Source organism: Hesperophylax consimilis, chromosome 22, assembly GCF_061612785.1.
Source record: "Hesperophylax consimilis isolate HC1 chromosome 22, BYU_Hcon_1.0, whole genome shotgun sequence".
NCBI lineage: Eukaryota > Metazoa > Arthropoda > Insecta > Trichoptera > Limnephilidae > Hesperophylax > Hesperophylax consimilis.
Window position 1 is genome coordinate 27,571,129 of NC_142857.1, and position 18,037 is coordinate 27,589,165.

At 35.3% G+C, this 18,037-nt stretch overlaps 2 protein-coding genes across 2 annotated transcripts; both read left to right on the forward strand.

Annotated features, from left to right (window-relative positions):
- Window positions 1–1,405: 1,405 nt before the first annotated feature.
- Window positions 1,406–8,694, forward strand: LOC149413399 (uncharacterized). The gene is made up of 5 exons (XM_089644953.1): window positions 1,406–1,591; window positions 1,946–2,141; window positions 3,363–3,528; window positions 5,036–5,815; window positions 6,372–8,694. Exons 1-5 carry the CDS (start codon window positions 1,491–1,493, stop codon window positions 6,557–6,559), a joined length of 1,431 nt encoding a protein of 476 aa, XP_089501079.1. The 5' UTR covers window positions 1,406–1,490; the 3' UTR covers window positions 6,560–8,694.
- A 4,012-nt stretch (window positions 8,695–12,706) lies between these two features.
- Window positions 12,707–17,477, forward strand: LOC149413400 (uncharacterized). Its single transcript, XM_089645049.1, has 5 exons — window positions 12,707–12,789; window positions 12,969–13,164; window positions 15,358–15,523; window positions 15,929–16,711; window positions 17,272–17,477. Exons 1-5 carry the CDS (start codon window positions 12,734–12,736, stop codon window positions 17,460–17,462), a joined length of 1,392 nt encoding a protein of 463 aa, XP_089501175.1. The 5' UTR covers window positions 12,707–12,733; the 3' UTR covers window positions 17,463–17,477.
- Window positions 17,478–18,037: the final 560 nt, after the last annotated feature.

The window sequence follows — 18,037 nt, forward strand, 5'->3', positions numbered from 1 at the left end:
CTGTGACTCCAGCCTTAAGCTGCAATATAATAAGGATAAGCTACTTGAATTTTGGAGCTCAGTTTATCAAGAATATCGTTCCATCAGCACTGCAGCGTTAAGGGTTTTATTATTGCGACATCATACTTGTGTGAGACAGGTTTCTCTGCAGTTGCAGTAATTAAGAATAAGTACAGATCAAAAATAAATTTAGAGGCAGAGACGAGAGTGGCGATTTCGAAACTTCAACCTCGTTTTGAGAAACTATGCTCAGAAAAGCAAGCACATCCTTCTCATCAATACAAAAGAAAAAAAATTGCTTTTTTATCTTTTTTGTTTGCTTCCATTTTTGTTTTTATGTTGTGTTCTTTATTTTCTAATAAAAAATACTATTTGGAGTTTTTCTGACAAATTGTTATTGATCCCTGACCTATGGTATATATATAGATAGTTCCTGGGGTGACGGTACCCATACCCGACTCCCAAATTGGAGATTTACAATATTATTGATGTTTTACAATAATTTCTGTTAACATACCATGACATGGTATTTCTGATATTTCGCATTAAATTTAAAGTAGGCTTTTAGGCAAGTTTTTTTTGTTACATTCAAAATTTATTTTTTTTAGAAAAAAAAACAGCAGTATTAGTAATGTGCAGTATTTTTTTAAAGTTAATTAATTTTTTTCAATATAAAAACTTACACAAATCGGGAATACTAACTTACCAATATGGCGGTTGTCCATTTTCATGAATGCGGTATGTTCCATTCCCCTGAATGTAAATAGGCATTTTTAGTAATTAAGTTGAATTTCAAAAAACAAATGTATTAAACGTGGCCAGCGATCCCAAAAGATTACCATTTCGTAACACTTCAAATATGATATAACACTTCAAACATGATACATTAATTACAAAAAAAATGTTGGTACCTCATCATCATTATCACTTTTGGCTCTACAACCCCTGGTGGGTCTTGGCCTCCTCAAGAGTCTTCCTCCACTCATCTCGGTCCCGCGCCAGCTCTCTCCAGTTTCGAAGTCTTGGGGCAGACAAATCTTTGAGGACGTTGTCGCTCCATCTTAACCTTGGCCTTCCCAAGCTCCTTCTCCCTATCGGTCTTGAGCTCAGCAGGGACTTTGATTCTTGATGCTCGGTCATTCTCTCCACATGACCTAGCCACCGAAGTCTTACCAGTTTTACGAACTTAAAAATGTTGGTACCTAGCGCAACAAAAACTAAGAACTTCCTCAGATTTAAAAAAAAAAACTAAACCATTTAATTATTTACGATTTCGATGTCGTTTTGAAATTTTCGTGCGTCAAAAGAAAAATATATATATCGATTACCAAAATGTTTCGATATTTGACTGTCCATCATTGACTTAAACGATTTTATTATTTCTATGGAATTGGAATGTTTATAATTTTATTTTGACAGTTCGGATTAACAAAACTTAATTTAAACAATTTTCTTTCCGGCCGCACAATTAAACCGAGAGTGGTTTATTTATGAATAAACCGCTTACGACGAGCGATAGAAAAATACATCTGAAGATGTCTTCCATTTATTCCTACCTACGTAAAATGTATAAATTATTTCTTATTGAAAGGTAAGACAATCTAATATCGCGAACTTCAATTATGATTAAAAATTACATAATATATTTAATATGATGACTATTTAATTATGTCTGGCCGTAAAGCAGGACTTTTCCTTATTATAGTTGAAGGATTTAACCATATGAAATATGTCATGAAATTAGTGTAAAAAAACTTTATATATTCGTTGGCCCCACGACTGCTTTTGCTCCCGTAAATCGAAATAACTATCAAAATGCTCTATTTTCCAATTCCGCAGACTGAAATACTTACTTCTGATTATTATCTAACTGATACAAACTCTTTTTTTTAATATTAAACCATATTTATTGCAAACACTTATGAATACTTTTTTTTTCGTTCAGTTACAAACATGAGAAGGAACTGAAAGGGATGTCTCTGGAACCCAAAGAGTTGTTACTTCGGGAGTCGTCAGATGACTCCTGTGTGTTCTGTGGCAGCTCAGGCGAACTTTGGAACTTGCAAGCACGAGGAAATCACGCACAGGACTCCTCACATGAGGACTATTCACTAATGTTACTGTCCTGCTTCAATATCAAGGTGACCAAACATGCTTTCAATAATAAGAAAACATTAATAGTAATAATATTTGGATGATTTGTATAGCGCTGTTTTTGTGCAAAATCACCTCACGCTGTACAAATATATAATATATTTCTACAATGATCTATGTTATTACTATACGGTACAATACTTACTTGGTAGGTCACTTGAGATAAACACTTAATTAACATTGACTAATTGTTTATTAGCGAAATTTAGATACCGGAGTAAGGACATAATTGGAAGATTGTATATAACTGGACTTTCTCTCAGGAATGGTATATTTAATTTAAGGATATGACAGCTTAAAAAGGCAAGTTTTTAGTTTAGACCTGAATTCTGTTGGACTTGTTATGGATATTAGTTCCGGAAGGAGTTTATTCCAAGCCTTCGGCCCAGATACTCCGAAAGCGCGATCACCAAATATAGTATTTGGCTTGCGCTTAGGTTCCATCAGTCTGCCTACAGCTGCTGATGTTGCTGATCTGTGAATATTGCACAATAGTCCCAACTACTTGGAGCCAGTGGGACTCTTATGGGGGTATTTTTACTGTTTGTATTTACACCAGAGGTTTCCAAACTTCTTTGTCATGTAGATTACTTGTCACATTTTTTAATTCCCTAGATCCCCTGCCTGCCGAATATTGAATTTTCCTAAACCTATTAAATCATTTATTTTTTCGTAAGAAGATTGGTTGCTGCGTTAAAACCTCTTTCCACGAGGTATAAAGATGGAAATCTATCAAAAACAGCTCTTTCGTTATAGTCTATTTTTCCTCCTTCATATCATTCAGGGCTCTGTCATTAATAAATCCCTTCCTACTGCCCCTACCTTAACCCGCCTCACAACGCTGCCCATCATCCGGATAGCGATATAGTTGCCCTGTTTCAAGATATCCTCAAACCTAGTTTTGAACTCACACGAACGCTATACTCCCATAATTTCACTACACAGAATTATTAATAACTTAATTAACAGCCCTGCCATCATCGCCACCAGACCAGACCGTCTGTTATAAATTGCGCCTTCTCTTAACACAGGAATTCCTAGTGAGACAGGCACAGTACATCACCAATGTAATGTAATTATTAAAGTTAAATAAATTTGAAAACCCGCTGACGGGTCGAGAATCGGCAATTAGCAGGGTTTCAAACATCAAGGATATTGTTTAGCCCATCTCGCATGTTACAACAAAATTTGAGTGTATTTTGTTACAGGTGGTGGACCTCAGTGGCTGTGGGGGCATGTGTGAGACTTGTGTGTCCCGTCTGAGGGATGCCGCCTCATTCCGGGCTCAGGTGGAGACCTCGGGGATACTCCTCCAACGGGCCAAGGAAGAACCCACTAAACCCCAACCCCCGGAGCACCAGCCAACTGTTGAAGGTATATTTCACCACACAGGATATTCTCATCTTCCTCCCCTTGTCCTATTATTGCGGTTTATGAACCATTGCTTGGACGCAAAGCCTCGATGCATTCCTGTCCTGGGCTACTTCAGCAGTCTCCGTCTGCTACGTCCGTCCATTGCAGGCCGAGCTGGCCCTCTCCTCGCAGTGCCACAGGGCTTAATTTATTTATGCTCTAATACAGTTGTGTTAACTCTTATTTGTTGTATTTGTAAAAAAAAATGCCTTGAGCGATGTAGACTTCTGGGCGTTAAATAATTTAAAAAATCATATCTCTCAATATTAGCTCCTGAGGTGATATCTCACAAAAGCGGCGTTATACAAATTATCCAATAAATAATAATAATTAATACGGAAACATATACACTGTTTACTGTTCGTTAAAGCCAATTAATTCGCCTGTGTTTTGTCGTTCAAAATTCATAAAAGCGTAAAATTTGTGAGTTAGTTTGACAACTTCTAACAACTACTGCTATGAGGTCCATTTCAATATTTTATTTTATTTTGTGCATTTTCGAAGTCACTTATGTCCATAATAGCATTGAAAAAAAAGTTCAACATAAAAAATGTTAATTGCATTCACATTCTATCCGATGAAATATAATATGTCTGCTGCTATATACACATGTGTGCTTGCATGCACACATATTAAAAATTATATATATAATTATGTACATTTTTACAATCTAATGCTAATTTACTTCTTTCTCCTTTCTAATTTCTATCTTCTACTTTTTATTACAATTTTCCAAAATTTTAGCTTCATCTATAGTTACTAATTTCATATGTTTACACTAGATTTCATATTTCATACAAAGCAATTACACTCAATTGGTCACCATGAAACAGGCAGCCGCCTAGTATGGTGATTCATTATATCTACTTTATGTAAATTTCAAAACAATGTAACATGTATTAAATAAATAAATAAATTAAATATGTATTAATAACTGTTTATTATATTATAGAGCTGTTATCAAGAAATCGTCAATCGGCCTGCAAAGATTTTGATTATTTAAAAGATATGTTGATTATTGTTGATGTCGAATAAGAACTACTTATTCGAAGTTTGATACAGTTAAATATGACTGAAGGAAATACGGTTGGATTAGCTCAGTGGTAGAACAGAGCCCCGGTAAGGCTAAGGTCCTGGGTTCAATTCCTAAATGTTACTGTATCTTTTTCTGTTTCAAATTTTGTCTTCAAACATTACAATTTGAGATTTTACTCATTAATTTTTCCAAAAAATTAATTAATATTTTTTTTAATCAAAGCGTGTAGCATAACTAGTACGGATATGTGCTAGTTTATTTATTTGTGTTTTAAATTTTATAAAATATAGGTCTTGTCAGGTGCTGCCAGTTCTGCCAGCCGCTCCTGGTTTGAGGTTTTTACAGTCTAGCATTGATTGGCTTTTCTCGAATTCCTTTGAAAACAGTTGTATTGGATAACAAGAAATTTAATTGAATTAATTTTGTTCGCAGACAATCCACGACCTGGAGAAGAAAAAATCGAGATCAAACTTTCCGATGATGATAATTTAGACACATTCTGGAATGATGATTCAATGAACAGTGACAAAGAAGATCAGAAACCGAATTTGCAAGAATTGAAAGACCCCAAGAGATTAGAATGGACAGACCAAAAACCATTGAAAAACAACCTTAAGAGTAAAAATAAAGGCGTCAAACGAATAGAATGGATAGACCAAGAACAATACCCAAAACCAAGCACCTTCAGACTTCCCAAACTAAAACCAAACTCAACTGAGTGCGCGGTTTGCAGTGAAAATTTTCCAAATCGGGAGAAATTGCGGCAGCATTTTGATTATCACTTTCCGCGATTTTTGTGCCACCTTTGCGGGAAGGACTTCGCTAAACGAATCACTTACCGAGCGCATTTGGAAAGGCACAAAGCCAAAAGCTTTCCTTGCCTGCGATGCAGGAACAAGTCGTACGTGACTAAAAACGGTTTACAGCAGCACGAAATGAAGGTGCATAATAATAAGATGTTGTACTCTTGCCCTAAATGTGACGTTAGGTTTTCAAACGGATACAATAGGAAAGAGCACTTGCTGAAGGAGCACGGAGTGTGGACTGACCAGCACACTTGTCCCGAGTGTTCGCAGAAGTGCCACACACCCGGCGCACTAGACAAACATGTGAGGAAAGTGCATCGTAAAGAGAAGAATGTGGCCTGTCCCGAATGCGGTGTATTTTTCTTCGGCAAAAAAGAATTAGAACTGCATTCACATTCACACAGTGGTAAGTTACTATAGTCATAAATGAACAGTGCACTTTTCTTCGGCAATAGAGAATTAGCACGGCACTCACTCACACAGTGGTGAGCTACTATTGTTCAGTATGAACCTTTTTAGACGATAGCTTTTACCACCGTGGAGATAAACCCATAGAAGTGTAGTGTTTTCCCATGTCTCCAATTTAAATAAAATCTTTCTTTTACTAGGACCCAAATAGGTATTTTTTAACATGAGGCCCTAAAGAAAATAATTTCCCTCGGGGCCTATGTCATTTTTGGTGATGCTCTGTAGAGGTGAAATTGATAATCTGGTGAGTAAATAAAATTGGTTATCTGTTTGGGAAAGAATTTCAGTATTTGAAAATTTCACCAGAAGTAACGAAAAATTGAAATAACTTTGTGCACGCAAACACGCCCACAAAACATTTCTATCCGTTTATCTCCCGTGATAGATCAATAACATTTCTAAAAAATTGAGTGTTAGATCACTCACACTGGTGGCCTCAATTAATATTATTATCAGTATTATGGGCTAGTCATTTTCCAAATTCTCATTTTTAGATCTCCGCAATTACATCTGTGACATCTGCAGCAAAGCGTTCAAGCATCGGAAGTACCTTCAATACCACCTCGCCGTCCACTACAACATCCGGAATCACAAGTGCTACTTGTGCGATGCGGCCTTCGTTCAGTCGACCTCTCTCAAGATGCACGTCAAGTCCCACCACAAGAACATACTAAATTGTTAAGTCCAATAGTTGAACAAAGCGGAACATCCAGGTCAGCGGGCCAGTCTGGGGCCTCAGACATCGCCCTTTCATTATCATCATCATTAGGGCTGCGGTCCCACGACATTAGCTTCCAGTCCTCGGTACTTCCCGTCCTGCTCCAATCCTCTTCCATGCAATTTATCCACCTCTTATTTGCTCTGCTTCTGTGGTGCTTCCACTGGTGCGTCCTGTCATCTACCATTCTTCAGAGGCATTATTTCTATGGTCACTAAAAATAATTCAAGCGATGTTCGATTTTGAATGATGGTCTCTCACCGGGGCGATATTGTGAGTAATCTTGTTACTATTCGCTAAATGTGGATCTAATATACAAGATATTATTGTGTTGTTTAGGTAATTGTATTCATGAAAATATACCGTTTAATTAAAAAAATATATTTTTCCACGCCGGAGTGAATCAACACTACTTCGGGCGTGTCAGTGAGCGCCCTCAAGGATCGAGAGGTATAACTGGAAACAATTGAGGGAATCCTAATTGCTGTTATTTTTACTTCCTAATATTCTATTTGCATCTAATACGAAGTCCATTTTATAATGTAATATGAAAACAGGCAAAAAAGTAGTTTTAACAATATTATTTGTTTGGTCCGTAAAATATAAACAATTTACTTTATATGTATTGTAGTGACTAGCGTTTTGCCTGTTGCACCCAAAGGAGGTGATTAAGTTTTGTTACTACATATTCCCTAATGTAAATTAATATTCAATATTTTAATAGTGGAATAAATCGTTGAGTAAAACCTTAGTAATATTTATTCATTGAATAAAACATTAACAACTCTAAAACCTGAAGGAATTGAACCCTCAGTCTTGCCGAGGCTAGTTCCTCTATTTTTGAAATCAGAATTTTTAATAATTTTATTTACATATTTCCGTTTGTAATATGAAAATCTAAACCAGTCTTTCACATGCTTTTAAAAGCAGTATTTTAATTTGGTTCATATTCAAAAACAGCTAATCATTTTGAAAATTAATGTCTGGAAATATTTCTAAGTAAAATCAAAATCGTAAAATATTTGAGGGGTTAAATATCACAAACTGCGGTTATGTAGATTAGGTTAGATTCACAGATTTCTGATAAAAAATTAGCCTTACCATACATAATTTGATATATACATTAGAACCATAACTGAACATTAGTAATAAAATTGTGTACTTGTAGAAACAAGAATAAAATCAATATTTATAATACATAATTTCGGTGGTTGATTATTGATTTTCCTGTGATTATATCATATATATCTTAACAAATAAATAAATATATGCATAACAATAGCTATGAAAGAGAACCGAAAAAAAATCATGCACTAAGTATATAAATTATCTAATTATTGAAAAATATTATAATAAATATAGTAATAATAATGTAATAACAAAGTATTATATATTTAGAAATATTATTGAAAAAGTTTTTAAATACTGTCGAACTTGGTTATAACGATCACGGCTATAATGGGCACGGAGAAATATATATAACGATATTTTAGTTCAGGCTTATCTTAATTGTTGACTGTTATAACGAGGTCGATTCACTGATATACCGTGAAAATAATGTTGTCAACACAATTTCTGAATACATGAATGGGTTCTTGGGTCTGAAAAAATATTTTGGAATTATTCTTGAAGTAAGTAGTTACAAACAAAGGGGCGGCATAGCGCGGCGGTTAGCGCACAACGGACGCTGGTGGGAATTTCCTATCCCATTAGGGACAGATTAATATTTTTATGGCACTACCCGTGTAAGATTGTCGGCTATGTGAACCATTGCCATCCATCGGACCCAATGTAAAATTATCATAAAATCTGCGAAATTTCAGCTTCGCAAATTTGTTCCCTTTTTGCGTATTCTTTTGTATTACAACTCATTGTCAATTTTTTTTTAAATCCAATAAATATGTTAATGAAGGTATCTAGTTACGAGTACCTACATCCTTGCACGGGCAAACTTATGATAGTGATGCACAACTTTTTCAGCAGAGGGGGCGCTTTGCCAATTTTTCAAACAGGCCCTGACCTACATATGGATTTTTTTTGTTTTCGTTGAGGGGAAGTAGGTTAACAGCGAAATTCAAGTATATACACTTAGCAGACATTACAAGGAAACATATCATAGGTACACAACATGAAGTATTTTATTCCTGTATATTGTTTCATATAAAATAAAATAAAATAAAGGTTTCTATTGATTTTTTTTAATTTCGTGTTATGCAAACTGGTTCTTCAAATTTGGTTCCATTTAGGAAATGCAGCGTAAATTAACCAAAAACTCTGTAAAAAAATGTTCTCAACCAGGGTTTTCAAGAATTACCCCAAACATTTAGATTTTTTTGTATAGCCAAGTGGGCCGTATGAAATTGACATGCAGGCAGCGGGTTGTTCATCACTGTGACAAGTAAAATTTGACAGCTGAAAACCAAAACAATCCTGCAAGCTAGTTATTTATGACAAGTGCGATTTTACAAGCGGAAGGTACAGTACACAAAAGGTAGTGATAATAAGATGGACAATTTAGTGATATTTTTTTTGGAAGCCTTGAACCAGGTGATGATAGTTTTAATGCGTCGATTTTTTAGAAGAGGAAATTGATAAGCATGAATGAGAAATATTTAAAACAATCATTGATACTAAATTTTAGTAATAAAGGTGTATTTTTTTAATAAGTAATACCTATTCTTATTTTGAAAATATACTGTACAGAAGAACCTGGATACAACGATTAATGGCAATAAGGAGCAAATTTAGTCGGTCGGTCTTTCATAATTTGAATAATAATAATATAAATACAATATCAAAACAAAACTCACAAAAAAAAAACAGAAAAAAATTAACAGGGCATTTGAATTTGATAGTATTTTATTAATTTTTAAATAACTATCCTATATTTTTTAAGGCATAATATTTTTCACTGGAGTTCCTTACTAGGTGAAATATCAGTGGGTTCACCTTAGGAAATCAGTTTTCATTCCAAAGAATTAAGATTTTTAATATTATTATTACTATTGCGGATGAAAGAAAACAGAAAAGAAAGGAGTTCAAAATAGCCCTAAAATACTGCCAAAGCTCTTCCGAACAAACAAAGATGTGTGACATTGTTAAATCGCTTGATACAAAATATGAAATTATGCTATAGTAATCCCCGTAGACCTACAAAAGACGTTCGATATCGTGAGTCATGAGATACTACTAAAGAAAATAGGTGTAACGGGTCCTGCTCTCTAATTCGTCAAATTGTATCTGAACAACAGAATGCAATATGTCAACTTAGATAACTATAACAGTCAACACAATAACATAAACTATGGAGTTCCTCAAGGATCCATATTACGGCCACTCATATACAGGGTGTCCGGAAACTCGTAGTACAAGCGGGAAACTGGTGAATCTACATCACATTTGGAGTCGATTTTGTACTACATTTTTTTTTTATTTGAGCTTTCGTTATCGAGTAAATCGAATTTGAAGTTGATTTTTTTTTTTTTTTTTTTTTAATCAAATTCTTATAAAATATTACTGAAGATCAAAGTACCCAACTAATTAAAACTATTTGAAAGTAAAACAAATGAAGAAACTCGGATTTGAAGCATTATTTTGAAATCACCCTTCATTTAACCCGGTGTAATCATAAAATATTTCTGCTCTGCAGGGTTAAAACATCTGTTGTTCAACCCTAAACACCAGAAAAAACTTTAACCCTAAAATAGCCGAAAAATATTTTTTTTTGGTTTTTTTTTTTTTTTTGTGAAAATGCTCAAATCAAAAAACTTTATGTTTTTTTGGGTTCCCCATGTGGTGTAGATTCTCCAGTTTCCCGCTTGTACTACGAGTTTCCGGACACCGTGTATATATATAAATGATATATGCCAATCAAACCTAAATGGCGAAAACTTCTTATACGCAGATGATACTGCTATATTTCACTTCGGCAAAAACTTTAAAAACTTATTAGAAAAATCACAACTGAATCTTAACATATTAAACAACTGGCTAATTAAAAATATATTTTCTTTTTGTCTCACCAAAAAGAAAAATGCCATCTCATAAACCATTTCAAATAGAAGGAAAAAACCTATAATTATCAGATGGTGAAAAATATAACCAATGTTTAAAGGAGGGTTACACGCCTTTAGATTGGAGAAGGGCTCTGATCATGTCGTTATACAAAGGTAAAGGGTCATGTATGGAATGTGGAAATCATAGGGCTATTAGCTTGCTAAGTTCAGTTGGCAAGCTGTATGGTAGAAGTTTGATTGAAAGGGTAAGAAAGGAAACAATATGGGATGTGCATGGTGCTTTTACGAGTGGAATGGGGTTCATGGACCAGATCTTCTCATTGCGTTTGCTCACTGAGAAGTTTCTGGCAAAAAAACAGATACTTTTCTGTGCCTTTGTAGATCTACAAAAAGCATACGACCGAGTCGACAGGAAAAAGCTATGGAAGGTGTTGTCCAAGTATGGAGTGAAAACGAATCTCACCCAGGCAATTGCGTCTCTGTATGAGGGAAGCGTTGCATGTGTTAGGGTGAACGGTGGTTTTACAGGTTGGTTTAATATCACAAAAGGTGTTAAACAAGGCTGCGTAAATGTCACCATGGTTATTCAATCTATACATGGATAATTGTATGCAAGAATTGAAAGAGGTGGGATTTGGCGCGAATTTGAGTAATCTGAAAGTCTGTTGTATGCTGATGATGCGGTGCTGATTGCTAACAGTATGGAAGATCTACAGTCTCGTGTCTAGGATGAACGAATGATGAATGTAAGTAAGTCTAAAGTCATGGTGTTTGAAAGAGAGAGTACGAAAACAGTGTGCAATATAGTCGTAAATGAGGAATACTTGGAGCAGGTGGATGAGTTTATGTATTTAGGGATTATGTTTATGAGAGATGGGAAGACTGACAGAGATATTAATAGAGGACTTTGTTGAATTTAAATTTGTTGGGGCTAACAAAATATTGTCCAAAGAAGCGAAGCTAGCTGTCCACAATGGAGTACTGGTACATAACCTATGTACGGAAGTGAGGCATGGAACTGGCAGAGAAAGGATGAAAGTAGACTGAATGCTGTTGAAATGAGATCCCTGAGGCGTGTGTGTGGTAAAATCATATATGATGGTGTGAGGAATGTGGAGATCCGCAAAGAGTGCAAGGCTGATGTAAGCGTAGTGAGTAAGATCAAGAAAGGGACGCTTAGATGGTTTGGGCATGTAGAGCGAATGAGCAAAGAAAGGAGTGTAAGGAGAATATACGATGCGAATGTGACTGGTAGCAGAAGTCGGGGACGCCTGAGGAAGACATGGCACGACAAAGTGAATCAGATACTTGAGTTCGGGCCATGTCAAGAGTCAGAATAATAGAAGAGTATGTATGAAACGAAATATAAATGTGAATGAGGCAAGGAGTGTGTGCCAAGACCGAGATGTTTGGCGGTCCGACCTCTCTGCCTACCCCTGCGGGGAAACGGCGTGATGGTTGGTTAGTTATAAATATGGGGAAACACATACATTACATATTAAAAGATCTACAATTAATACAAATATAACGTATGCTTATTAATCTACAAAATTCAAAATGGATTTACACACAAACACAACATTTATGAAAACATCACAATTACATGAACGCTTCACAAGACAAAATAATTTACACATTCAGCAAATACTGAAAGTGGTAAAAGAAACATAGGCCACGAGGGTGTACACAACATATACAATCTCCTTCCCATTAGCCTGACATCAGTAAATAGAATGAATATATTTAAGAAAAAACTGATTGCTAAAATAAAATGTATTATGTAAGTTACAGGTAGTAAACAATAATCTTTTTATTTTTAATAAGTACTTTTAAGTTAAGAAATTGAAATATTGATATATTTCCTTTGACTTGATAAAAAAAAACATATTTATATAAAAATAATTAATATTTCGAATCAAAAAGATCGAGAAAATCATCGATTGCGCTCATCGCTAGTCTATGGTGTAGTCATGTAGTATTATATCTATGGGAAATGTCATAATAATGTTTTGACAGCTCGGAAGTTTTGACTGATTATTTGTTGTCTAAATTTGTTAAAACTTAATAAAAATTATTTACTTTGTCGGGCGTTCATTGGTTCATTGAAAGGATACATCTGAAGATGTCTTCCATTTATTCCTACTTATTTAAAATGTATAAATTACTTCTTATTGAAAGGTAAGACATTATAATATTATGAGCTTCAATTATGATAAAAAATAACATAATAAGATGTAATTTTTAATATGACTATTTAATTATGTCAGGCCGTAAAACTTATCAATCTTTTATTAAAAGCTCTGCGATTAGTGAAATATTTACCGCAAACACTAATTGAATACTTTTTTTTCGTCCAGTTACAAACAAGAGATGAAACTGGAAGAGATGTCTCTGAAACCCAAAGAGTTGTTACTTGGAGAGACTTCAGATGACGCCTGTGTGTTTTGTGGCAGCTCAGACGAACTTTGGGACTTACACCCACAAGGAAATCACGCACAGAACTCTTCGCATGAAAACTATTCACTAATGTTACTGTCCTGCTTCAATATCAAGGTGACATCTTGCTTTCACCAAGTAAATATTCTGTAAATTCCGCACAATAGTCCCGACTACCCTGGGAGTATATTATTTCTGTATACACAGACCTTTACTCATTTTAAATCTATATTATTGCCTCTTACAAAGAAACCCTTATAAAAGGCAGTGCATTTACTTTAAAAAAAAGTCTAAATTATTTGTATGAATGTGTATAAAGGTATATTTATATATTTTTTGCATCTATATTTTATCGAAGTTAATGAGAGCTTTAAAAAAAATCTATTGCCGGTTTAAAGTCCTGGCAATACGCAAACTGGGAGCATAGCTAGTTCCGGGCTGGCGACGGGAAGATGTGTCGCATTAAATAATCAACTGACAGAATGGTAATTAATTATTTAATTAACTCTTTGCACGCGGCCGTATCAACTGTTGTTACGGCAAAAAGTCTATACTCACACGCGGCTGTATCAACAGTTGATACGGCAACTTTGACGGCCGATATTCCCGCTCTCTTTCGTCATAAATATATTTCTTGCTCACTTGGACATTTGTAGAACTATCACGATGCTGACATCTACAAGAATTTCTCAAAAATAAAATTGTATTTCATAAAAAAAGATCGATAACCAAGTGCGCCTCTTCGCGCCTTTTAGTCCTTTAGTTTACATTTTTGTCAACGGATGGCGTTATTACTAGTTTGTCATTCACAACTTTTCATAACTAAGAATGATAAGTGATCATGGTGTCCCACTTGTGTCTATAAACACAGTGGCCTAAGTACGCACACACTGAGAGTGGTTTATTTATGACGCCGAGTGAATGGCGGGACCACATTCAAAAGATACGGTACGTCTTTGTGTGAAATTTTATGTTTTTGTTTTTATAAACATCTAAGAGTGTTGACACACGAGGATTTGTTTTCATATTGTGGAGAATAATCTGTTCTGTCTATTTAGTCCAATAAATCATGCCAGAATGCTATAATTTGACATTTAATTGCATGCATAGGTATTTGAAAATATGTACCGCGTACCGGTATAGATAAAACGGAGCAAATTAACGCGTTCAAAAGGTTAACAACTGCTTAAAAATATTCATTCTTATAAAAAAATAATTTATTCAATAAGATTATTAAAAAATATAAATTATAACAATCTAAGGTAAAAAAAGAAGTAATATTCCATTGAAAGATGAACAATTTGATCAATGCAAAGACAGTTTTTTATGATATCCTAGAAGTTTACATTAACTCTTTGCACGCGGCCGTATCAACTGTTGTTACCGCAAAAAGTCTATACTCACACGCGGCTGTATCAACAGTTGATACGGAAACTTTGACGGCCGATATTCCAGCGCTCTTTCGTCATAAATGTATTTCTTGCTCACTTGGACATTCGTAGAACTATCACGATGCTGACATCTACAAGAATTTCTCAAAAATAAAATTGTATTTCATAAAAAAAGATCGATAATCAAGTGCGCCTCTTCGCGCCTTTTAGTCCTTTAGTTTACATTTTTGTCAACGGATGGCGTTAGTACTAGTATGTCATTCACAACTTTTCATGATCACTTATCAAAAATGATAAGTGATCATGGTGTCCCACTTGTGTCTATCACCTAAGTACACACACGCCGAGTGAATGGCGGGACCACATTCAAAAGATTCGGTACATCTTTGTATGAAATTTTATGTTTTTGTTTTTATAAACATCTAAGAGTGTTGACACACGAGGATTTGTTTTCATATTGTGGAGAATAATCTGTTTTGTCTATATAGTCAAATAAATCATGCTAGAATGCTATAATTTGACATTTAATTGCGTGCATAGGTATTTGAAAATATGTACCGCGTACGGGTATAGATAAAACGGAGCAAATTAACGCGTTCAAAAGGGTAATGTATTTGTAGCTTGAGTTACTCATTGGGGGATCAATAGTCTAATGTACCTAGTTTTTTCTTTAATTCTGTCAGAAATAACAGTCACTATACCATCTTACATGTTCGAATTGATATGCAACATGTGTAACGTCATTGAAATAACCGGCCAGTTGCCGCCTGGCAAAACCGGTACATTTGCCTTCGTATTAAACAATCCAACTAAAATTTTGACAGGCAGAAAATCGGCAGTTAAAGGGGTGACAAACATCTGGGATTTTGTTGGTCCCATTTCGCGAGTTAAAACAAAGTTTGAGTGTATTTTGTTGCAGTTGGTGGACGTCAGTGGCTGTGGGGGCCTGTGTGAGACTTGTGTGTCCCGTCTGAGGGACGCCGCCTCATTCCGGGCTCAGGTGGAGGCAGCGGGGTCACTCCTCCAACAGGCCAAGGAAGAACCCATCATACCCCACACTCCGGAGCACGAGCCAACTATTGAAGGTATATTTCTATTATGCTGAGTATAAAGTGTACAATTCAAAACAGCAACTTTCCAGGAGAGCTATTTCAATTTTATAAATTGTGTTTGGTGATTAAATAAAATACATAAATATATTTAAAAAAATAAATTAAAAGGTTAATTTGTTAACCCGTTGCGCGGATGGCAGTTTGCTTTGGGGAAATACTGGCTGTTCTTGTTGAAATATACTGCCAGCTTTTTAGTTTTTTTTAAATGCATTGGTAATGTATTTTTGCTACAGAAGCAAATTTGTGGTTGTTGACCTACCTACAAATCCTCTTTTTTTATCTATAATACTAACTATCAGATGGTATATTTGGTAAAGAATAAGTGATTAAAATAGATTCAAAGATAACAAGAGATTCAATAATTCCTTGTTTTCACAGATAAATCAAGACCTGAACAAGAAAGAATCAAGATCAAACTTTCTAATGATGATAATTTAGACACATTCTGTAATGATGATTCAATGAACGGCGACAAAGAAGAAGAAAGGAAACAGAATTTACAAGAATTGAAAGACTGCGAGAGGTTAGAATGGACCGACAAAGAACCATTGAACAACAACCTTAAGAGTAAGAATGAAGGTATCAAACGAATAGAATGGATAGACCAACAACAATACCCAAAACCAAGCACCTTCAGACTTCCCAGATTAAAACCAGACTCAACCGAGTGCCCGGTTTGCGACAAAGTGTTTCCGAACCGGGAAAAATTGCGACAGCATTTTGAATATCACTTCCCGCATTTTCTGTGCCACCTTTGCGGGAAGGTCTTTGCTAAACGAACCACGTACCAAGCGCATTTGATAAGGCACCAAGCCAAAAGCTTTCCGTGCCTGCGATGCAGGAACAAGTCCTACGCGAATAGAAGCAGTTTATGGCAGCACGAAATGACAGCGCATAACAATAAGATGTTGTACTCTTGCCCTAAATGTCACATTAGGTTTTCTAACGGACACAACAGGAAAGAGCACTTGCTGAAGGAGCACGGAGTGTGGATCAAGCAGTACATTTGTCCCGAGTGTTCGCAGAAATGCCGCACACCCGGCTTATTGGACGAACATGTGAGGAAAGTTCATCGTAAAGAGAAGAATGTGTCCTGTCCTGAATGCGGTGCACTTTTCTTTGGCAATAACGAATTGCAACGGCATTCACTCTCGCACAGTGGTGAGTTACTATTGTCTTATATGTATCCCTCTTTAGACGATAGCTTTTACCACTGTAGAGATAAACCCACAGAAGTGCAATCTAATTCCCATATCTCCAATTTAAATAAGACCTTTCTTTTGCTAGAACCTAGATATGTATTTTTTTTAACATTAACTTCACACATTAGGGTCTGAAGAAAATAATTTCCCTCAGGGTCTGTCGTTTTGGGATGCTGTGAGTAGATGAAATTGATTATTTGATGAGTAAATGAAATTGATTACATATCTGTTCAAGAAAGAATTTCTTTTTTTGAAAATTTCACCAGAAGTTACGATAATTGAGCTAACTTCATGCACACAACGCATTTCTTCAGTGATTAGATTAATAATTCCATTTTTCAAAAATTAAGGTTTAGGTCACTCACGTTACTGCCTTCAAGTATGATTATTTTTTTTTTTATTTTTTTTTTTCTTTATTCATGAAATATTAATGTGTACAGTTTTTACATGCTTTTCGACTACCACACTAGACACACGCCCGTATTATGGGCTAGTCATTTTCCGAAATCTCGTTTTTAGATCTCCGCAATTACATCTGTGACATCTGCAGCAAGGCGTTCAAGAACCGGAGACACCTTCAATACCACCTCGCCATTCACTACGACATCAGGGATCATAAGTGCTCCTTGTGCGATGCAGCCTTTGTTCAGTCGACCTCTCTCAAAGTGCACATGAGGTCCCACCACAAGAACGCACTCTCCAATAGTTAGGCTATCCAAAGAGAAACATCCAGGTCAGCAGGCCAGTCTCAGGCGTCTTCCTTTCATCATTATCATTAGGGCTATATTTTGTAATCTTTGAAATATTTATTATTTACTAGCTGTACTCCGGCACGCATTACTGTGGCTCAATCTGGTGTGTTGATTTTACGTCCAACAGATGGCGATGTTTTTCAAAGAAAGCATCATCTCATATAGGTATGTAAAAACACATGCATATTCGAATGCAACGTTGTGTCAAAATTTAAAAGCAATCGATGAAGAACTTTTAGAGATTTAATATTTTGAACAAACATACATTATTAATATTGTTATTTGTTTGTATAGATTGTTCACTAAATAAATACATTATAGTATAGTACCTGTTACAGTAATGGCCTCGTTAAATTAATGATACCAAGAAAAATAATTGATAAGTTTTATTCTTTAGAACACACATCACTGGTAACAAAAAACAACGACCCTCGAATTCCTTAATTATTTCATGGTTGTTATTGATCCGTTATTTAGAGAGAGAAGAGGAAGAAAATGGGCTTGCAAACCTATTTATAAACTAATTCATTTGA

Bases quoted from the DNA above. Each gene is read 5' to 3' on its own strand.
- LOC149413400 (XM_089645049.1), top strand. From the start codon at position 12,734: ATGTCTTCCATTTATTCCTACTTATTTAAAATGTATAAATTACTTCTT. The intron at 15,524-15,928 runs GTATATTTCTAT...TTGTTTTCACAG, and splicing joins GCACGAGCCAACTATTGAAG to ATAAATCAAGACCTGAACAA. The intron at 16,712-17,271 runs GTGAGTTACTAT...TCTCGTTTTTAG, and splicing joins GCATTCACTCTCGCACAGTG to ATCTCCGCAATTACATCTGT.
- LOC149413399 (XM_089644953.1), top strand. From the start codon at position 1,491: ATGAATAAACCGCTTACGACGAGCGATAGAAAAATACATCTGAAGATG. The intron at 1,592-1,945 runs GTAAGACAATCT...TTTTTCGTTCAG, and splicing joins AAATTATTTCTTATTGAAAG to TTACAAACATGAGAAGGAAC. The intron at 5,816-6,371 runs GTAAGTTACTAT...TCTCATTTTTAG, and splicing joins GCATTCACATTCACACAGTG to ATCTCCGCAATTACATCTGT.